The 24068-nt window shown below is 42.8% G+C and overlaps 1 protein-coding gene across 16 annotated transcripts in view; it reads right to left on the reverse strand.

Annotated features, from left to right (window-relative positions):
• TACC1 (transforming acidic coiled-coil containing protein 1) overlaps positions 1-24068 on the reverse strand; it is a 622392-nt gene that overhangs the window by 78059 nt on the left and 520265 nt on the right. For all 16 annotated transcript variants that reach the window (XM_085633924.1, XM_085633923.1, XM_085633919.1 and 13 more), the window contains one exon: positions 23122-23174. In XM_085633924.1, the coding sequence (XP_085490050.1) occupies positions 23122-23174 (53 nt within the window). The remainder of the gene's footprint in view (positions 1-23121; positions 23175-24068) is intronic.

Consider the following 24068-nt stretch of genomic DNA (forward strand, 5'->3'; position numbering starts at 1 on the left):
ATGTTGCACTGTTAACTCGTGAACATTCTACATGTGTATGAATCTGTTACACAGCTGTGCCTTGCAAGTGACAACACTATTACTAGTTCACAAAATTACTGCATGTCACGATTTTCAGAGAAAATACGGCTTCACACATCCATAATTTTGTGTGCCGTACACTGCCAACTATTCCTTTTTGTTCTTTTCTTCTCTGTATTGTGCATCTGTTGTGTTTCGTGAGTTTTATCTCTTTTTTAGGTTTCACCTAGACAGCGCATGCGCTGTCTATTCAAGACATTTTATCTACTATTCAGTGGACTTGGAGGCTGCCCATTACTTACTATTTGTGGGCATCATCCTGCATCTCAATTGCCTGTATCCCACTGGTCAGTGCTGCGGTCCCAATGTCCTTTTCTTCTGTATGCTCTTCCCTAGAGCATTACAAAAGGGGGTGGTGATGGACGGAGCATCAGAACCAATCAAACACTCACACCCAGTCAACAGATCTGGGTTTGATCCATCACCGTTCTTTAGCCCACTCTGCCACCCCAGTTCAGACATGGCCATATGCAAATCAGTCTGACCCTGGGCCTCATGGGAACAGTCCAGCCCGATTGGTTTTTGCTTCCCTAGAGCATGGCACAAGTACTTGTGTTCTTACACTGCTTACATTTTTGGGAGCTATTTTTTCTTTTTGTTGACGCACGCTACAGAGTGCATCTTTTGTAGTTGGTGCTGTCCTGTATTACTGCCCTGTCCTTCTGCTCCCTCCTTACCTCCTGTTGTGTTTTCTTCTTACCTCCAACCCGTTTTCTGTGTTGCCTCACCGGCCCCCACCCTGGCGGCCCACCAGGGAAACGCCCGATGCCCGCTACGGCCAGTCCGGCACTGTACTCCACTGATCATCTCATAGCGCTTTTGTTTTATAACTTCTACACACTTGTCCTCCATCCCCTTCTTTGCTTTGTTGCTTGCCCAGCCCCCACATTGTGTTACTGGTTTTCTTTGTGCTTTCCTTGTCGACTATGCTTCCTCCACATGTATGTCACTTAGCACATGCTTGTACAATACGTTTATTTCAGTGTAAACTATCAGGGTTTATGTAATTTTTCCTGTTGCTGAGTTTGCTTCTTACATGCCACCCATTTTCTTGCCTCAATCTTATTGCTGTGTTGGCCATCCACTAACAATAACAAAAAAGCGCTAAGAAGTGACTCCACTGGTCGCATCATAGTACTTTCGTTTGTTTTTTTAGTTTCTACACACCCGCCCTCTACCCCTTCCATGTTTTGTTGCTGGTGCAGCCCCCATGTTGTGTTGCTTGTTTTCTTTGTGTTTTCCCTTGTCGACGTTGCTTCCTCAACACATATGTCGCGTAGCACATGCTTACACAATGCGATTATTTTAAGAGGACTTCAAGGACCAGTTTTACTGTGAGTTCCTCTTCTTGCTGCATGGTGAGTTGTCACTACCTTCCCCTCCCATTGTCATTACTTTTGCTATCTCCCCTGCACTCACCCCCCATTGTTTCTTGTCACGCAGGGCTAGAAGAGAGGAAGTCTCATTCAAGGCTTTGCACAACATGCAGCTCACGTTGCCCCGGCTCTCTTGGTCGGTTTGGGAAACTACCCTTTGAGGAAGATGCCTATTGAGTTAAGGTCTATACAGCCTGCTGGTGATGTTTTAAAATTCCTGCAAGGGCTAAAGAAATTGACATTGACAAAGACAATAGCTCTCCTATTGTCAAGACTTACTGCCTTTGCCAATGCTTGCTTTATCTTACTCTTCGCTGTAATTCAGCACACACAAGAAAATGACTGACATCACCAATCTATCACCCCAACCACAGTTTAAAGTACACTAAGTGGCCAAGTGTAATTCTCCAACAAGCCACCACCCCAACCTCAGTTTACAGTGCACTAAGAGACCAAGAGCAACTCTCCAACAACCCCCCACCCCAGCCCAGGGGCGTGACAGGCCCCTGCATCCCCGCAGTGCGGGGGGCCCCCGAGCTGCAGGGGGCCCCCTCAGCACTGTGCTCAGGCCTGGGCGCTACAGATTAAATCTGTAGGGGGGCCCCGCCATGTACATGGCAGGGGGGCCCCTTAAACTTTCGTTATGCCACTGCCCCAACCACAGTTTACAATGCACTAAGAGACCCAGAGCAACTCTCCAACAAGCCACCACCCAACCACAGTTTACAGTGCACAAAGAGACCAAGAGCAGCTCTCCAACAAGTCACCACCCCAACCACAGTTTGCAGTGCACTAAGAGACCAAGAGCAACTCTCCAACAAGCCACCACCCACACCCACAGTTTACAGTGCACTAAGTGCAATACTCGCTCTTGTGAAGCCCTCGCATGAGTGAGCGCCGTTTGTCTACTGTCCTTGAGTGGATTACAACAGTGCAATCTGTCCCTCTAATCTGCTACTGCTGACTGTGCTAATCTCATTCTCATCTGCTAACCTAACCTGAGAGCTCTCAGGCACTTGCGGGAATTTAAGGAAATAAGAAGTGAATTCCCATCACATATAAGGAAAATAATGCAAAAAATTGCTTGCCTTCATTTTTTTGTTAACAACGCCTGCAACCACACATCAATAACCGTTCAAAATATTCCCAGAGCAGCCACTGCACTCGTTTGACATGAATTAAAAGAGTGGGTTTAAAGATAGTATTGACTTCTGTTAAGAAAGGAATAGCATACCCTCCTATCCGTTCCCACTGCTGTGCATTTCTTGTGGTTAAAGGCGTCACCAGTACGTCAGACTACATAGTGCGGTGGGGGGATTTCAAGTTGTGCACGAGTTGTGCACCCATGATTCTTTAAAATACACTAAGTGGTCTTTAGGTCTGCGTCTGCCCCAAGGAATAATGCTCCCTCACCTCTTGTTATGGCTGTATGGCGTACCATTCCACCTCCTACGGAGTGATTCAGTGCTTAATTTGTAAAATATTAAGTGCCAGTGCCCTTTTCAGGGGACCACTGCAGCTTGCACCACCGATTGCCCTGCCAGCACGGGCAATAACAGTAGCAACGAAACTACTAACCATCACACTTCTACAATTACGACAAATAAGACCAATCCACGCCACCCGAAGATATAGGTAAGGCTTGGGCGGCAGGTGTTAGTCATTTATTTTGTAAATTGTATTACATAACCACTGGTGTGCTCATTTCAAAAGACGGCGCCACCATGTGGCAAACAGTCATAAGTGCGGTGCTGACAATTGAGTGCTGGTGTCGACAATTAAGTGCTGGTGCCAAGCACCCAAACCACCGCTCAAATTAAGCGTTGGAGTGATTGCGTGCCAATAAATGGGGGACTAGTTTTCAGCAATCTTTTCCCCACTTCAGCAGGCTCTCTTTTAAAATTATAGTTGAGACTCCAAATGCAAACCAAACCTTTTGGCTTTGCCAATACCTGCAAACAAAGAGTAAATTCACAGTAGAGGAAGATGTCTGAGGGATAAGAAAAGCAAAACATGTTATATGAGTGAAATATTTCAAGTAAAAGATGGAAAAGGAGAATGGGTGCGAAATGTAGGCAAAATATTGAGATCTAGAGAGAAGGCTGGCAGGAAATTGAAAGAGTGCAGGAGAAGAAGAGCTAGAGAGCAAGCATATCAGAAGTTTTGACATGTCACGGACCAGCATGCTTACAATACTTACAATATTTGGCACATGCAATGGGTCTTTAACAGCGGCGGCTCCTCCGCTAAGGCGGAGTAGCGTCGCCCCACAGGAAAAATAAAATGATAACTCCACGTTATTATTGTTTTATTTTTCAGAAGGCTCTGAAGTTGCAGGCGGGGCTGCCCACAGAGCAGGGGGAGGAGTGGTGAGCACTTTCTAAGTGCACATGACGGTTTGGCTAGCCAAACAGTCATGTGCACTTAGCATGCCCTCCACCAGGCTCTAAAGCAAAGCCTGGGTGGAGAACATGCACAGCCTCCCACTCACTGCCTGTCTGAGCCCCGAACCTTGGCACTCAGACCAATCACGACGCTGCTCCCATTATGACAGCAGCATGGTGATTGGCTAGGAGAGTCTGCTTCCTGATAGATCGAAGAGAACGGAGGAGAAGCAGTGTCCGGCAGCCCAGCCTAACCCCTGCTCACCACACGTCCCACCACCACTGCCCTGTAGCAGCTGCTAGTGGTCTTTAGCCAATCTAGATGCCTCATCATTACTAAATGGAGCAAACCTGCTTTAGAATCTGTAGTTGTTGCAGCATTAGCTTGAGGCCTGTGAAAAAAGGCCCACCGGATGCAGGAATAGTGACCTCTAGCCATCCCATTTACATTGGGCTGCAAGAGAGATGTAGCCGTCCCATTTTCATTGGGCTGCAAGAGAGATGTACAAAAGGGGAAAAACTCAAAAGAAGTAAAATGAGGGGCAAGTCAGTGAGAGCAAAGCAAAGGCATGAAAACAGATTAAAAGTGATAGCGAGGAAGAGGGATCGTCGGGGCGGGAGACAGAACAGCAAAAGTGCAAGAGAGGTGATAACACAGAAACAGTGTTACAAAAGACAAAGTGCTCATTCTGAGTGGCTTTAGATATACCCAGATTTAAGAATCGTAAATTAAATAGTACTCCAATTGTATTAAAGTAGTACTCGAAAAGAAGTGTAAAAAACCAAAAACTAACCAAAAAATAGGAGTGCATCAGCATCCAGCCAAGTGTTGATGGCAGCACCTGATATCGCATCGGTCCTGGATCTCCGACTGCAGTATCCATTCCGTGGCAGACAGCAGCTGCTCGAGGTGCACCGGCATTATGGCAACTCCATACAGATGAGCCGCAGGAAAGGGCCTGCATACTGAAAGTGAAGATAGGGCTGTTGTTGGTCCCCCAAGGACTTATGGGGTCAGGTGGGCCACTTATGTCTTTCGGTGACTTCCAAGGACAAAACTGAAGGAAACATGGACAATTCTACAGCGTGGGTAGTGAGCTATGGTGTGGTGCACAGCCCACCGAAGGATATTTTTCATGTGCCCATGAGGACTGGCTCAGTAACTGCCAGTCACCCCTGTTGACAGACGAATACATAAGCCCCTGAAATATGCTCTGCTCTCTCTTCTGACCTTGCCAGCTGGTCAGAGGACACCTGAACTGCTGTGGACAGGCCTAGCTCCACTATGATCATTTCACTTCTCTCACTGATCCTCAACAGAGTTTGAACTCAAGAGGCAAGGCCTCTTGGTGAGCATACCTGCATGTGCCGGAAGCCCCATCTTCATAACAGCCTATAGAGCGCCTAATTCACCAGCTCCTGTACACCCAGGACTGGGTTCTCCAAAGTGATGGATTGTTTGCTGCCATTACAGCAGAAAGGTAAAACAACCGATTGCTCTCTGTTGGTGAGAAAGGCCCAGAGTGGTAGGTCGTCGAAAAATCCAGGTATCACACAAGTCAAACACAAGTTTAAGTGGAACATCCGTGGAAGCGAATTATTTTGCGCCTCCTTGTCCGCAATCATTATCCTGTCCAGGCCACAAAGAAGGCATTGTGGAATTGGAGACAACTTCCTTTGCCAAAGTTCATTCTGTGCAATCACTTTACACACCAGTCTCAGTTTCTCCAAAGACTGACCTTTCTTACTTGCCCAAATGATCTTTGCCTCCTCTGCTGCCACATCACCCAGAGCCTCAAGCCAGGGTATGCTCCTCACCCCAAAGGGACTAACAGATGTAAGCTAATTTATCCCAACTCAGGGGGACAGGGGCGGCCTGCAGGCAGGGAAAACAACGAACACTCAGGGGTACAGGGGCCCTCTTCCACATGGTTGCACTATTTGCTCATGTTCCACGTCATGTTCAGCAGTTTATGTGTTGTTTTTACCTCTTCTTGTAACAGGAAGGTATATATTGAGAAAGGTTAACTCCCTACAGGTCGTTGCAACCTAGAGTCACCCATAATTCATATCTTCTTTCAGGGCGTGCTTTAGCGCTGGTGGCGCCAGTGCGACAATCAGTTTTGGCGCCCGACACCCCATGACCGCTTCCTCTGATTCTCATACAACCACCTGCAAAAGTGTCACTCATCTCTCCTATCATAAGATATTGCTAAACACAGCGCACACCTGAGGCCACAATGCTCCCCCCCTCCACAGGTCAGCGCCCAGTGCAGCCGCACGGGTTGCACTACCCTAAAGCTGGTCCTGCCCTCTTTACAGACCCATTCCTCTTCAAGTTTAATTTAAACATTGACCACCGGGACGGGGATTGTGTGGAGGCCTCCAGGCATTATACCTCTTCTTGTCTAATTACCGTGCATGAAAAGGACACCGACCCCTCAATGCCCCTTGTATTTCCACAGAAGGAACGTGGAGAGGATGTTTGCGTGCGTCCAGCACCTATCCCCTATAACATTCCTGACACATAAGGTTTCCACTAAAAATAATGACAACTTTAAAGAACAAACATTAAATAGGGACATTCATAGACCTGGCAGCAGCAGATCTACACCTGAATTCCCTACGAGTGACATCGGCTCCTGGAAAAGTGCAGTCTGGATGCAACCCTTGACATGGATATATCGCTGGGCTGTGAATTTGGGATGGCCAAGTCAGCTAAGAAAGGAAGCATTGGCCACTACATTATTTAAAACTTGTGACAAGGGTCTTAGCCCAGGACTGCCTCTAGTAGACAGTCTGCATGGAAATATCCCCAAGCACATTCAGCTTGCCACTTTTGCTTCTCCTGCCTTTATTTCTCATGCACACATATACTCCTAGTTCTCCACAAAAATCTGCTAGATTTTTGTTTATGTGACTTCTCATAAATAGCTCACATGATTTGGACGGTTTTTGTCAATGAAACACAGTTATATATATTCATGTTATAAGCTTCAGATGAGCAGAACATAACAGTAACACAAAAGCTGTCTGGAGCGCTTTGCTTTTCTTAGGCAGGATGGAAATCAAGGCTGTTGGCATCACTATGAGTGGGTGCTGTGCACAGACAGAGAACTGTCATTCATAATATCATTCTTCTGACCCCGTTACCTTGCAAAGTGACAAAATTATCTCTGTGGTAATTTCCATATTAAGCTATCAAGAACTGGCCTAGCTCTTCGGGCTGGACTGAACTTATTGAAGCAAGACCAAGGCTGATTTGCAAAAGGCTAGTCTCTGTTAGGATAGCATAGTGGGCGACAAATGATGGACTGGAATGCCCGAGCAATTGCCAGTGGCTGAGATTAACTCAAGCATTCCTTCCATCATTTTGTTGTTTGTATCCGGTATCTGCAGACAAGCCCAAGGAGGTTGGTGGCAACACCGGTCTTAACTTAATGGTTAGTGTTTCCTGACATGAGGTTGCTCTCCCTCTGCAATGACCACAAGCTCACTTAATATCCAACAAACGTAAAACCTGAAAAAACTAAATTGCTTGGGAATATTACAGACAACCTTAAAGAAAAGCCACCGTGCAGACTACAGCCCAGGTCAAGAGGAATGAATTATGACCGAAAGGAATGCCTAGCCCTTGAGAATCAATAGACCACTCCGGGCAAGTTCAATTAAGTGGATTAAGAGTTTAAAACAGCAAGGCAAACTCTGTATTCTGCTAGAAATGAACTAACTGAACTCCACATTGGCAATTGTAGTATCAAAAAGATATAACCGGCATTTCAAGCCCTTCCTTTCCAACCGAGAGGAAGTGAAAAAAAGATGCCTCGGTGAAGGGGGGATCCTTCACAAAACGTGTGCTTATCATCCTAACATCCATAACAACCATTGGGAGTATATCCATTTGCAAAACTTCCTCTTGATCACCCATCAGGTTTCTGGCGCAAAACGGGGACTCTGGCCAAAATGCAAAAGGTTGTAAGACTCTTGTTGAAGTCTAAGGATGAGACCATCTCAAAGCAAATTATAACATACTGCTAAAAACCCTCTAGAACTGAATGTGAATATAATGTACAGTCCTGGAGCTGATAAAAACATGTCAGGTTAGATTCCTTCCAGTCATCCAGAATAAGTGTCACCCGCAAAATACCCCCAACACAGGTGGTCATATTAGACGGCATGTAATTGAAGAAGCGTATTAACAATACCCAAATCCATCTCCAGACATTGGGTTTAGGATTAATATACCTGCACTGTAAGGAAAGCTAAGCCATCTTTCCCCTTCTATTTCCTCCCCTCTGTTAAACTAACCATATCTGCCTGCTCCATGTGTTTGCTCCTGAGCCAGTACAGCACAAGGTTCAGTCGACTACACACACAATGTAACTGCAACACATAGTGAAGGGTCACTACTTCCTTTTACCAGGGTAATAGGAGACTGGTGGATGGTGGCAGCTGAATGTTTAATAAGGAGGAACAGACTTCCATACCAGGACCACTGTAAGAGGGCATAATCTTCCTCTTGTGGACAATATTGCCAGCTCCCACGACTGTCTTGTTCACTTGAAAAAGTGTGCATGTGGATCTCAGCATGCATCGCAAACATTTAGAGTTTGTATTACATGCCTGAGTGTCCTTTTGTTGTACAAGATGTACGTTCATCTTCAGAACGTCTTTCCGTAAGACCATCTACATATATATTTGCACGCCCTCCCTCCACAGAAACCTCGTAACCTATCTGTGAGGGTTGGCGGAATCCACATTACCTCCTGGTAAGTTTGGGTATTGCTGGGAGAAAAAAAATATGGACTATAATTTGTATGTCTGCTTAGAGAGAGACCACTGCCCAGACCTAGCGTATCCTGCTAAATTGTGGACTGTCTCATGGGCAAAAAAAAATCCCTATGATTCCCCCTTGCTCTCTATTAGAAGTTAGCTAGAAGTTGGAGAGACCCCACTATATATGTATACATGGTCTTTCTCCAATAAAACCCCTTTTTGACAATTTGGTACTCCCCATCTCTCATTCAGTATGGAAGATGTGAGATGAAAGCTGGCTGAATACATTTGGAACATCGCAAGCATGTGCCAGGCCTCGAATTTTCCTAGATTTTTGGAGAAGCTGTGCAACCTCATGTTGGAATGGCATTTGACTAGAACATTGGAAGCTGTAGTTGGACTCCTCTTGAGCCCACTGTGTGGCCCTAGTTCAGAAATGTTCTACCGGACTGCCCAAGAAAGAAGAGGTGCCTCAAAGGCCCAGCTGACTGGGGTGTTCATTAAAAAGGACTTGAGGAACAGATCCTGCCCGGCGGCCACAAGTGCACGCAGGCTCAGGCTGTGAGGGAACCAGATGACATTTGCGACAGGTGAGGGATTTAAAATGTTGGTGCCACAGAAGGACTGTGTGTTGTTTGAGTGTTTCTCCAACCCCTTGGTAGCCTGTACCACCTTTCCCCGAGCCCGTGACACAAGCGTTTTCACACTATCTTGCAGGTAAGCTGCCTCGATTTGAAGCCCAGTAGGATAATCCATCTGGTATCTACATTTCCATATACATCGCAATTTAAAGGTGAGCCTGAACCAGATCCATAATTTAATATTCTTAGGGTTAGGGTGAGAGCTAGTGGGGCAGTGGATACCACACCACCAAAGACATTTCACCACAAATACTTGTTTACGAGATACAAGGTGCCAGGCCGGGTTTTATGGGGCATTGTTATATATGTGTATTTACTTTTCCTGTGTTGTCTCGTGCTTGCATGCATGAGATCGTATCATCTACATGTTATTATACAAACTCTTGGTTCATGGCACGATCACAGTGTTCTAGAATAGAACATGTGATCGGTCCCATGAACCAAGAGGCGACAGTTGTTGGAGGTCTGCTGGAGCTGGAAGACGTGTATCCAGCGGTGCTTCCTTTCTACCACTTTTGGATTAAATCTTGTTTTGAATCTTTTCATGACTCATGGATTGACTTAACAAAACTGGCGGCGATCCTAGGAAGCACCTTTCATCGAACCTACGATTTGGAATATTTTATTTATGTGCATTTCAAGACTTTTGCGTGTCGCGCATTTGTCAGCACATCCAAATATATATATATCATCTCGTTGGCAGTGAACCTCCGCTTTAATTGCTACCCGCTGTTCAAATTTTCATTGGACTTTGTTTGGTATTTCATCTTCGTTCTTGGAGCATTGCACGTTAAATAAAAAAAAAAAGAAAGGAAGTCGGAGCTTGGGACATAAATGAGCGGAAGCGATTGATCCTTTTAAGATGTGCTGAGGTGCGGAACCATCGTGAGTGCAAGCATTTGGTTTTAATGTGCGAAACACTCCTGGCCAGCACATTCATTATTGTCATGTTTTGAACATAACCAACGTTTCACTCACCGAACACGCTCTGGAATCCTCATCGTCGTTCCGTGTGGTCTTCGTCTTTCTTCCTTCACTGCGCTCCAGAATCTTCAACGTGAGCACTCCGTTCTTCTTCCTGCGTTGACTACGCAATGAGGGTCATGACGTGTACGTCACATCATCACGTCCAACGTTGCACGGAGATCGGCAGCTTTTGATTTTCTACGGAGTTCATTTTTTAAATTCGCTCATTTTGTTGTGGATTCTAAAGGATTCTTTCTTCAACTTCAAAGGGACGGACTATTTGTATTTTTTTTTCCTCTTCCAGGTAAAATTGTTACACCGTCGTAAGGAACTTCAAATACATTCCGTTCTGGTTGGTTTGTGTTTGGGAACTATTTCATTATTGTTTTTTCATATTTCAGGTCATTTTTGAGCTATTTCGCCATCTAGTGGTTAAATTCATTCGTTTTTTAACATTTCTTTTGGCAAAATCTCACTATATTGTGATTTGCTATTGTTTTTACCAAATTTGAGTCATTTTTTTTCCTTCTAATTTTTTTTCTCTCTTCTGATTTCTGTTATTTCCTCTGTAGAGCTTTAACATGTGTGCACAAGGCTATACTCTGTCACCGCCACAACCTTATTGGTCAGCTGGCAGTTCTCCTTGTATGCCCTGGGTAGAATGGAAAGCGTATTTTATAAATTATATTGATACTTTAGATGCTAATGGAAAAATGAAACCACCTGAGAAAAAGGGAATTTTTTTACATTCATTAGGCCCTGAAGGTTTAAAAACATTCAACCAATTACCCAGATTAGACAGCAGTGGGGATGGTAATATATTTGAAAAAGCTATTTTGGACTTTGATCGCTACTGTTCCCCAAAAGTTTGTATTGGCATTTCAAGGTATAAGTTCTTTCAAAGGAAGCAGCTTACTGATGAACCGGTAGACAGTTACGTTTCCATATTGAAAACTTTGTCTTTGGATTGTAAGTTTGGTACTTTACAAGAAGAGTTCATTAGAGATCAAGTTGTAATGCACACAAACAATTCTACTATCCAAGAGAGGTTATGGGTTAATGGAGATTCTGATTTAGAAAGTATTCTAGCCATTGTGAGAAAGTCTGAAATGTCATGTAGAAGTGCAAAGCAAGTCAAGGGAGAATCCAGCAGTACTGATAAAGATACTATTGCTAAAGTTAATACTAAAACTCGCTTCAAAGAACAGGATGTTAAAACGAAAAAAAACTCAAGGGTAAAATTGAGGAACAAAAGGATAATTTGAAGTGTTATAGATGTTGCAGCAAAACTCATTTAGCTAATTTCAAATTCTGTCCAGCCATCAAGCAGAAGTGTTCTAATTGTGGTTTGGTTGGTCATTTCTCTAAAGCATGTAACAAAAAGAAGGCTAACAACAAAGTCAAGTGTATAGATCAAAACGAGGACAGTGAGAATGAAGATCCCAACAATGATTATTATAGTGAAGTATGTTCCTATGTTCTCAACATTAAGGACCCGTATCATTCCATCCTGAATATTGATAATCATATCATTAGGAAAAAACCTGTATGTGATATGGTTATCGGAGGTGTAAACACCAAAATGTATGCAGACTCTGGTTCTCCTTACTCAATCGTAAATGAGACTGTATGGAATACACAATTTGTGCCAAAATTAGGTAACACGTTAGAGTCTACTGACATCTCTCCAGAGGGGTATTCTGGCGAGAGAATTGACATTTTGGGTTATAGAACTCTTGTTTTTAGGTTCAAAAATCGGGAATGCACTACCAAATTATATGTATCCAAGAAAGGACCATCTGTCCTAAGCTGGTTCGATCAGGGCAAATTAAACATTATGCTTAACCCTAATAGCCCTGATCCTGTTATGGTAATTGACGAGTCTAACGGTCTCAATACACTTTTACTACAAAAATTTCCCAGTGTGTTTAGTAATGGTATTGGTAAACTAAACAATTTTAAACATGAAATCCGTTTAAAAAAAGACTCATGTCCAAAGATTCACAAGGCACGCAACATTCCTCTAGCTGTTCGTGAAGAGGTCAAAATAGAGCTAGACTCACTAGTGAGAGACGGCATTATTGAAAGAATTGAGTCTTCTGAGTGGGTTTCACCCATTGTCGTTGCTAAACGCGCCTATGGAAAAATCAGGTTATGCATTGATTTGCGCCACTTGAATAACAACATTATCATTGATCAATTCCCTTTACCGCGCATATCTGAAATGTTGAGCAGTGTTGGGGGGGCTAAAAATTTTTCTACTATTGATCTATCAGCAGCGTACCACCAGATTGAATTGTGTGAGAATAGTAAAGATTTCACCGCATTCATTACTCCGTTCGGATGTTTCAGGTATAACAGGATGCCTTTTGGTTTGGCGTCTGCAGCAGCCATTTTCCAACGTGTTATGCAAGATTTACTCAAGGAATGTAACAATGCAATTTGTTTTCAAGATGACATTCTTGTTTTTGGTAGTAGTTCTCAGTCACATTGGTCGGCATTAGAAAGTGTCCTTAAAGTTCTCTCTGACCATGGTCTTACTATCAAACATTCCAAATGTAAATTTGGCGTGAATTCAGTGACTTATTTGGGTCATGAGTTGTGTGAGGAAGGTATCAAACCGAAATATGATTTGGTTGAGGCTATTAGATGTGCTCCTCAACCCAAGTTCAAGGATGACGTTAGATCCTTTCTAGGTCTTACAGAGTTTTACTCTAAATATGTACCAAATTTTTCTTGTCGTACTTTCAGCATAAGACAATTGATCAAAAACAAGAGCAAATTTATGTGGTCAAAGGATTGTGAGAGTGAATTTAATGATGTTAAGAAAGCCATTTGTGCTGCAACTGCCCTTTCAGGTTTTGATCCTGCACTCCGGTGCATTATCACTACTGATGCAAGTTCCAAGGGTTTAGGGGCAGTGCTGTCTCAGAAATCCGATAACAGTAAGGAACACATCATTGCACATGCTTCCAGAGCATTAACACCTGCTGAAGAGAAATATTCTACCATAGAAAGGGAAACTTTAGCTTGCGTATGGGCACTTGAGCATTTCAGGGTGTTTGTGTGGGGCAAAGAGTGTTTAATTAGGTCTGACCATAAACCATTGGTACGTCTTTTAACCACAGAAGGCATGTTGAAGGCTTCAGCACGCATAGCCCGGATGTCCATGCATCTTCAGGATTTTATTTATTCCATTGTTTATGTGCCCGGGAAAGATAATGTAACGGCTGATTTTTTATCAAGAATGCCTTTACCTCTTAAAGAAAGTACACACAATGAGTGGGATGATTACCATATAGCTTTGGTACATGATGAAAATCTTTTACCTATTGACCGAAAACTTTGGTTTAAGGAATTTGAAAATGATCCTATTCTAAAGAAAGTGGAAGAGTATATTTTATCGGGCTGGCCTAATAAAAAGAACATTGATTCTGACCTTAGGAGTTTTTGGGAGGTAAGGAATGAACTTTCCGTGGTAGATAGTGTGCTTAAAAGAGGTGATCGTGCCATCCCTCCGAGCAAATTAAGGCAGAATATTGCTTCTAGTGGTCACGAGGGGCACTGTGGTATTGTGAGAACCAAGCAGAAAGTGAAGAATAGTTTTTGGTGGCCTGGTATGGATGTCTTCATTGAACGTATTATTAGGACCTGTATCACTTGTGCAAATGCTGATAAGACGTTGGTCACTCTCAAACCTAATATTAGTGAACATACCATTCCAGATTTTCCGTGGCATACCATTGCCATGGATATTATGGGTCCGGTTGGTCCAAACTCAAAATATGTTCTTGCAACCATTGATGTTTTTTCAAAATGGCCGGTGGTAAAAATTGTTGATAAGGTAGACACGGATTCTCTTTTAGCATTTCTGGATGAAATTTTTACTGAGGAAGGGTTACCAGTACGGCTAATCACAGACAATGGTGTTCAATTTATGTCTAACAAAGCAAAAGCGTATTTTAGTAGGGTAGGCATTATTCATTGTACTACATCTCTGTACAACCCCAGCGGTAATGGTGTTATTGAGAGGTTTAATAGGGTTCTCAAAAGTGCCATCCAAGTTACGGGCATTGAAAATGATAAATGGGAACTGCAAATCTTTAAGACCGTATGGATGTATAGGACCTCCGTTAATGCTATGACGGGTTATTCACCATTTGAAATAATGAGGGGTAGACTCCCTAGAACCAAATGTAATACGGCATGGTTGGCACCATCTACCATGTCTAGTTTAGATTTTAAGACTGTGAAAGAAAATCTCATAAAAAATCATGTTGTCATTAAAGAACGTTATGACAAGAAAAGAGGGTCAGTACATGATCCAATTGTTGAGGTAGGTATGCTGGTTAAAGTTAAAAAAACCTTGGAAGGTTAGGAAAGTCAATTCATGGGACCTTTTGAGATAAAAGAGGTACTTAAGAATTCTGTGAAACTTACCAATAACAAAGTTTGGCATTTAAGTAGAATTGCTGTTCTAAAAGGGGACAAAAGTGTTTATTTAAATACTAACGATGAAACAAGGTTTAGTGACAATTTAGAGGATGAAGATTGTGTCAATAGTCCAATTTGTGATACTGAATTGGGCAATATTCCCTGTGAAAATGAATGTAATGTAGACTATGGGAAACGACAGCGAAAAAAACCTGGGTGGATGGCTGATTTTGTTTCTTTTATCAGAAACAGGTTTGTGTATTGAATGTTTTTATTGTTTATTTAAGGGAGGAAGGTGTGTTATATATGTGTATTTACTTTTCCTGTGTTGTCTCGTGCTTGCATGCACGAGATCGTATCATCTACATGTTATTATACAAACTCTTGGTTCATGGCACGATCACAGTGTTCTAGAATAGAACATGTGATCGGTCCCATGAACCAAGAGGCGACAGTTGTTGGAGGTCTGCTGGAGCTGGAAGACGTGTATCCAGCGGTGCTTCCTTTCTACCACTTTTGGATTAAATCTTGTTTTGAATCTTTTCATGACTCATGGATTGACTTAACAGGCATGCAGTCACAGGGGCCTTTGAGCTCACACAGAGGGTAATCAATGCTCAAGAGACCAAGTATGCAAATGAAGCGTGCCTCCCTAAGGTACAGTGGCTCTATGGGTAGACAAGGGTGTCCTGCCACTCCTAAACCCAAAGGAGGTGAGTGTAGGATAGGTCTAGAAACAAAGAAACACAACTCTTACACTTCCAATAAATTTTGAACGTCCAGCCGAAGTGATGTGATGCACAATACTTTTAATAAAGTAATTCATATTGTAAATATATTTAGAGTATAAACAGGACCCAGAAAATAGAAAGCACATAAACCACAAGTGACAAATCTAATAGTGATGATAGAAAAATGATAACCTCACAATGAGAAAAACAACCGCAAATGGAAAACCATGAACCAGATGGAAAACGGTATACAGCAAAGAAACCTGTGCATACTTGCGTAACACCACTGAGTGTTTGTGGATCTTAGAACATACTGAAAATGGAAAGATAAGGAACCACTGAAATGGAGTATGAATATGGAAACTCAAGGTACACAAAAAGCTAAAGTTTTGAAAGGTATAAAAGGACACAGTCACAAAATGACGGATGGAAATCTTCCCACTGAAACGGGTCTCTTTGAATCTCTTCGCTAATTATTATAGTTCAGGCCCTCAAGGCTCACTATTATCTAAATAGTGAAAACAAAAGCAAACACTATAGCAGCCACTGTGTTGTTGGTATCAGCAAAGGGAGGAAATAGTGCCTCAGGATTTGCGTGTGATGACTGGCACCAAAAAAAGTATACCAACCTCAGCGTGCGGAGATAGACACAGGGGCTACAAGAGACTCACAACGGGCAAACAGGGTTGTTAGACCTGCCTACCTGGCAAGATACCAGGTGGTGGACCACAGCAAATAGCAAGGTGAAGGAATAAAAAAAAAAACGGTCAATGCTGGAAAGCGTGCCCAGCAAGCAGAGTGACAATTTGGCTCAATTGCACAAGTACCAGTTGTTCTTTCAGGAAAAACACCTCTAGTTCTGTTGAGGGGTTGGAGGAACTCAGGTTAACATTTGCCGTCATCGAGACTGAGCCTTCTCCAGCCTACCCCCGGTTTCCTGATGTGAAGTAGTGGGCTTCAAGGGAATTGGAAGATTTTGTAGCATCTTTAGGCCGGATGTGGCATCCACACAGGCGAGGCAGAGACAGTAAGGAGAGCAGTCCAGCAGGGTCTTAGGTTTTAGTCCTAGTTGGGTGGAAATGAGAAGCTGCAGCTCCATGCTCTGTACACACTCACAGCCACCTGCTGGAGCGCATTCACAAGATATTCAGCCAACTGCAAGGCAGTTCCAGCTTGTATTCCCAAAGCTGGGGAGGGGACCAACACCCATTGCCAATAGATGTCCAATGCATCTCATTATTTCAAAGGGCCAATCAATCCGGCCATTGAGACAACATCCTTCCCAGAACCCTTCATGCCACAGTCAAGGGGAAGAAGTTGGGCGTGTGGTGTCTTCTGAGGGCAGCACTTGTCATCCATCTTGCAAACTCCATTTTGCAGGAAATAATGGTCTGCAATCAGTTAACCGTACCCCTAACTACAGATGTTTGTGAGGCCTTTTACAATAATCAGCTCACACTACTGTGTGAATGATTGTGCCAGTGATGACAACACGTAATGTTCACAAACATTACATTCATGTAAATAAAAATGATAATATTAAAATAAACATGAGAGTGTCTCCCTCCCCGCCTAACTAGCCTGAGCCTCTGGACTTAAATAATTTAAGTTTGGAGGATGGTGGACTACTGCTCTGGATGCACAAAGGAACTCAAAGAGCATACTCAGTGCCACCAGCCAGGTTCTTAGCAAAGGGGTGAAGGGTTGCATCCCACTTGAGACTACAGGGTGGGGAAACCAGTGGAGGCACTCTCCTCTCAAGGTGGCCGAGAAGAGCACCGATCTACAGGGTGAATGGGCCATGGGACATTAGGGCCCCCCTGAAAGTGATGCCTTACAGCTTGTTTCCCCAAGAAAGTCTTCTTTATGTAATTAGTCAATTTTTAGCACCAGTGCTTCCATTGCAGGGGCATGCACTTTTAGGACCAAATGGGATTCTTAGTGAAACCTTTGAACTGTGCCTGTTTCCCCCTGCCACTGGATCCCAATGGAATATGTTAAATGAACACTAGAACTTTGATTTTGGGACCTTTTGCTTTTGCAAACCAGATCCATCAGTCTTACGGATTGGGGAATCACAGGATTTAGATTCCTGACATCTAGCCAGTTCTGATTCACCTATGCACAATTTTACTACCCTACCCTCCGTTCATCCCAGAGCTGCTGACAAACTAGGACAAAGGGCAAGCGTTCCAAAGCACCCTTGATAAATGTGCAACATTTCATCGGGCAGGTAGAGTCATTGAGACACATTTCTCACAGTATAGAACTAAGACCCAAAGATCTTCAGAAAAGTCTATTCTGATCTTCTGCCAAAAGGATATTATTGTCTACAGACTTGTGTTATTTTCTTATAGTATTTACCACACAAACACTATCAATAGGTTTGAGGCTGTAACAATCACAGAATGGGCATGCAAATTCTAATTTTTTGGAGTCTAATTTTAACCGCCCTTCATGTAAAAAAAGGCATTTTTAAACAACAAATAGCTCTGATTTGGCATCAAGTGTCCTAAGAGTAATTTCTGTTTCAAACTGTTCCAAACCTACTGCCACCTCCCCGAGTAAGCCTTCACTGCTCGACAGACGCTTGCAGGGTCAGGTGTACAAAGGGTGTAACAGGAATTTAAAACTGCAATGCAACAGTACCACAGGTAATGAGAGACCACTGGTAAACAACATTGCACGTCACAGGCAGTGCCATTGCTTGTTCCAATCGCCAAGAAAAAAACCTCTCATTGGTCCTGCACCAACAGAGCAGAATGGGTAAATTTCATTTATAACTCAAAGAGGAAAACTTCAGTCTCAGTGATCATTACCAGGGTTCTTTGGCTGTGCAGCAAGAGGAAAACCCTTCCATTTTACCTAGCTTCACTTGCTGGAAAAGTTCTAATGCCAGTCAAAAATATGAAATAAACTATGTATATTGTGTTAACTCTGCTACATTTCGTTGTTTGAAGAGAATCAAGTATTGAAGTAGACCAACCTCAGTTGTCTCTGCTCTGGTAGTGGTTGATCTACAGCTCAGCCACTTGTGGACCTGACATCTTTAAAAATAGTTTTACCATGTGACAGGAGGTTGACGTGACCTTGAACGGGCGGGGTCTTGAAGGGTGTATAAGGCAGTGTTTGAGCCCATCGCCATCCGACCTTGTATTGAAGGGCTAGGGCAAAGGACTTGTGATACTGCCTACCACCAACTGCCCGTAAATAACAGCAGTGTGAGGGACATTCAAGAATATATCTTGACATCAAGAAACAGCCCCACAATTCACCCTGATAGTGATCGACTGACAGTGGGGGACATTTAAAGTCATCTGCACTATTTACAAAGCCTTTTTAGGCGAGGGTGTAGGGCATCGATATGAACTGACCCCATATTGTCCTCAAATCCTTCCAAACTCTTCCAAGAGTCAACAAGACTTCCACTATGCCTGTGAAAAAATGAAAGAACCGTTCACACCAATGCCTCTCTGTCCCAAGTCTCATAATGGGATTTTTTTATGGGACACACAGCATCCAAAATAAAGTCTATAAATTCAGAAGTCAGGACTTTAAAGGCATGTCTGATAAATCAGAATGAATCCTTTAGGGTGCAGCTGGCCATCTGAGAAGGGAGGACAGGGCACAAGTCAGTGGTGAACAAGGCTGTTCAGAGTACCCGTACTATTTTTAGAGTGTGGACTCTGTTCCCCTTAGATGAGGCTAAAGTAGGCTGAGGTGTGTCTCCGTCTGCCCCCAGCACTACAGCTGATAGCATTTACACACACTGTGCATGTGTAACTTGGTCTTAGGGTGTTGTTAAACCTTCCCCTGGTAAAGTCACGGGTCGAAGTGTCTTAAGAAATTATGGGAACTGTGATGCTGTGCGCAAAGGGAGCGGAGTCAAAAATCAAAATATTCTGCAGAATTATTTTTGTCTTTCACCTTCAGGTAACTCTATATAAAATTAAGACACACCTTAAATGAAAAACAATTGTAAGTTAAGTTAATCAGTGGGAAATGCACTATCGTACATTATGAAACCTTAATTAGTTGAAGCACTGCAGAGGTCTGTGCCTGTAAGCAAGTAGCCACATAATTGAATCCTGGTTTGTGCAGTGGAGAATAGTGACTTCTGCATGTCTGTTGCTATGAGGTCTCAATCTGTGACAGAAAGCTCCGTCAATATGGAAGTCATTATTGTGGATGCACGTTACACACAGTATAAGATAGGCTGCTAAAAAATTTGCAAAATGTTTAAGATAAAAAAAAGTGCTTCCAAAATATAGATTTTAATAAACTCGGACTGTACAAAGTGAAATATTTTTTATAACTGTCTGATAAAAGCACACATCACAGCTCCGCTGGTTACTCTGTTGCAATACCACTCAAAAAGAAAGAATACATCTGTGTCATCAGAAAGCTTAAAGTGATTCCAACAGCTAAGGCCAATGTCAGCTTCCAAGCACCCTTTACATTTGCAGATTAACCAGTTCTGCACATTTACAGTTCTTTCAGAAAAGCAGGTACACTGTTAAGGTTTGTTTAGCTGCCTGGCCCTCGCTCGGTTTCACAGCACAGCCTCGCCTTACATTTCAGCTGAAGAATGTCATCTCTTTGAGTTAACCATCCTGGGACTTTTGTCTTTTAACAATAAGCAGGGGAACGGGTTTTCTTAAATGAAAAAAGTATACCCCCTCATATACCGCCCACGGCGTTAAAGTCCCTTTTATGTTTGAGATAAGACCAGTAGAGGGTTATCTTTAAATATCGTATTTGACAAGAACATTAACACCATTAATCCTTTTTTTGCCTAAAGAACAGCAAATGTGCAGTGCTTTTGTGCTTTGAAACTGACCACAAACCAGTAGAAAGCAAACATAAATGAACAGCAAGTTCAACCTACTTATTCTCTAAATGCGGTTTAACATGTAATCTCGAGTTCAAAATGTTTATTTAAAAACACAGTACATTTCAGATGCTCATAAGCTCAATTAGACTTGAAATGTGGAAAACATACATTTTATTTATAAAAAGAAAAACCAGAACAAAACACGTTATTTTCACATGTTTGTCTTACTTGTTTTTGTAAAATAGCCAGGTTCCAAATAATAAGTAAGGAATATTAAAAGAACATGATATTTCTTATTGTGACGTCAATATGATTTATATGTGTAAATTAGATTTCCCACATTCTTAGGACTGTGCCCTGTAGAGGACGGACTGACCGAGCAGATGAGCGTTAACCACTGACATGTTGATCATACAATCACTAAAACCGATGTGCAGCAATAAAGTCAGTAGAAAAACCAATGGACAAATGTTTTAAAAACACAACGTAAGGCTGTTCCTGCAACGTTAAGATGAAGCACTGTAAAATAAGAAAGCGACAGGGTGTGGGGTGTGCAGGAGAATATAGGACTACGTTTGTCTTTGTCCAGGTCTATTAACTTCTTTGATGTGCTGTTCCAAATTCAGCCACTAAGTGGCGCACTGACTCTATAAATTGGCACATTATACACCATGACTACTGTTTACTGAAAACTCATTCTTGAAGTCTAGCATGAGATACCAAGTGGATTAGTCATCAACTGTAATCTGGGATCTACTTAACTACAAAACATACTGGAGGTAAAAAACACAAACACCGCTGCAGTTGGAGGAATCTTACTTTTAGTTTTATTTATCCTTCTGTATCCTTCAGTGGTAAGTAAAGGGAAGTAATGGGTGGGCTCTAAGCCCCTTTTACGATCTTTTTTAGATCTCGCCTGAGCCAGCTAATGCGCTGCACTGGAGAGACATTTAGTGAGTGGGCTTTAAAAAGCAGACCACAGCATTTTGTGTGGCCTAGAGCGTGCGGTTACGCGCACAGTTATGAGCCGTTATGGCTCATTAAGTGCATCGCTCGCGGGCACCCTTACAGCCCGCGATCACTTTCACAGCAGGCAGCCTCTTTACTATCCCCTCTTCTTTACTCCCCCCATATACTCTGCGTCTTTGATCCCTGTTCAACTTCCGGTCCTTTAACCTAAAATTATAATAAACTTAATAACGCACATTTTGAGTTTTGCACCTCATGATGGATGAAAACATTCAATATTACCACATTATATTACCCGTTTTTTACGCAATCAGTCGGATCTTGATTTAACAGTGCCACTGGGAACGAGGTTTTAATTCTTGGCCCCAGCTTGTACTTCATTCACTCTTTCTGGTTATCCATATCCGTTACTGTGTCTCTGCCTCTCCACCTCTGACTGACTCCGTCTCTCGCCCCGCCCCCTCCACTCTCCCGCCTTCGTCCCGTCCATTGGATTGCATTCCTTACAATCTCCATTGACCCACTTTTCACTCTGGGAGCTCAGGCTGCCTCTGGAGCAGTAATGTGAGAGAGATGCAAATTACTTTTGCTTCGGCGAGCAGAGTCCGCTTTCATGAACCTCTTCTCCCCTGTCCTTCTCTGGGGACCCTCCCCCGTCCGCCACATTATACACCATGACTACTGTTTACTGAAAACTCATTCTTGAAGTCTAGCATGAGATACCAAGTGGATTAGTCATCAACTGTAATCTGGGATCTACTTAACTACAAAACATACTGGAGGTAAAAAACACAAACACCGCTGCAGTTGGAGGAATCTTACTTTTAGTTTTATTTATCCTTCTGTAAGGCAGACCTTTACAAAATTAACCCTGCAAGTAAAGCAGAAAGTGCAACGTTGTATCACTGTATGTTGATTACAAAAAGGGCAGTTTGTATCCCAAGTGTGTTACAATTCCACTAGCTCTACTATACGCCTACAAATCATTGATGTCAGGTGAGATAGTCTAATCAGGTCAATGGAAGGAAAACAAGACTACAACACCCACAATGCTCTGGGATGTAATATAAAGCTATTGAGGTGGAAACAGTGGCCATAATAACCCACAGAGGGGTGGTCATAGTTGAATGCATATTTCAGACTATCTAATGCCCGCTTTACTTTTGTTTTTACTAAAATTATATATGTATTGGCCTCTTATTAGGTTATTTACATTTTTCTTCCACCCACTACAGTATACAGCGTGGGGCAATGGGTCAGCCCACTTCAGCCATTGACTACATTTCCTGTGAATGGTGGCATCCTGCTCTGTCACAAGTAGCACATCAGTGTACAAAGTAGTTACCTTCAGTACTATAGACACTATGGCAATGTGTGCTTTTTGAGACCAAGAAATATTTTTGCTTTTAGACATTTGGGTGAAGAGAGATGACCCACAGCTCATCTGTGTACACGTATGTACTTTTTATTTAAGCATTTTCGATTACATGAGACTGGCAATCAACCAAAGCAGTCAATAGGCCAGACCAACAGCTCTTAATAGGATTTTTTCCCCCAAGGATTTTGCTGACCACTACAGTCAAATCCGTGTGGTGCAGTGTCTGCTCAAGCATTAGTTTATGATCTGAACAAATCTGAACAGACACCCTTTCAGAGACAGAGAAACACATGTGGCATCTGTTCATCATACAATGTACACACTCTGCATAGATACACTGATCCTCTGACGTGTCTGCAGCTAGGCCTTCTGAACCCCATTGTACACTTTCTCGTACCCAGAAAACTCAGCGTCTCAAACTGCAGCATTACTTTCTGGCCGCTACTGAGAGCGACACTGGTGATCCAACCTTCGAGCTCAATGCATTCTGAAATGCCACATCTGTTTTAAGGTCACAACCACAATAGCCGTATAAAGTAATGTGAACTTACTGGTGCCAGCGAGTCTTCCATCTCTATTTCTTCGGATGACCCTTTTTTAAATTCTGTAAAAACAGGAAAGAAATATGCATTAGGGAAGAACTTTCTTCTTAACGGAGCTTGGTTGTGTAAAGGGACATTTTATCTGCCACGGTAACAGACCAGCCAAATCTATGTGTAGTTATCAGATTCTAGGGAAACACCTTACTCAATGACGTAATACATTAATATTAAGTCTATTAACCACACAAACACTCCTACATAGATGCAGACCAGGCGCGCTCTCTTTGCATGTCACAAGCAGACACATACATGTTGTATTGTGCTTCCATATAGAAGTGACTCTGGCGCGTAAGAGGTAGCAGGCACCACTGCTTCTTGTATGCAGTGCACGCATCACAAAACATGCACATCATGAGGCCACTATACACAGATCGTTCTCGACTCGATCGGTTTGCTAAATCTTACTTTGTCTTCCCTGTCTTTTCAGGAATGTCCAGGAGTATAGCACTGCCTGTCCCCCTGTAACCTCAGAACTTGCTTGGTGGCGCCATCTGCATGACCACCTCCCTCCAAGTCATTTCCGACGCTGTTTCTAGTTGAGAACTTTCATATCATAACCGAATGCATTCTTGTTGCTGCAGTCACGTTTTTCATTAGAATAATTGCACTAACGCACCTGAAAACAATGACTTGTAGGTGAAAAGTTCAGGTCTGGAGACCAGTGACCTGGATTAGGCTGGGCACCCCAAGGACAATGCTCAACCAAGTTGGAGCTACATTAGTGACAAGTGAGGACAAGCGTTGGCAAAGCCAATAGGTTTCGCCTATGCGAAATGTATTGGATTTGTCAATGTTTTTTTACATGTTGAGCTGCTGTGCAACATGGCTTAGAGTTTTTTTTTTTAAAAAAGAGCTATGACGCAGTCAATGCTGGCATCATTTTTTTTTTGGTTTAC

Source organism: Triturus cristatus, chromosome 11, assembly GCF_964204655.1.
Source record: "Triturus cristatus chromosome 11, aTriCri1.1, whole genome shotgun sequence".
NCBI classification, from domain to species: Eukaryota; Metazoa; Chordata; class Amphibia; order Caudata; family Salamandridae; genus Triturus; species Triturus cristatus.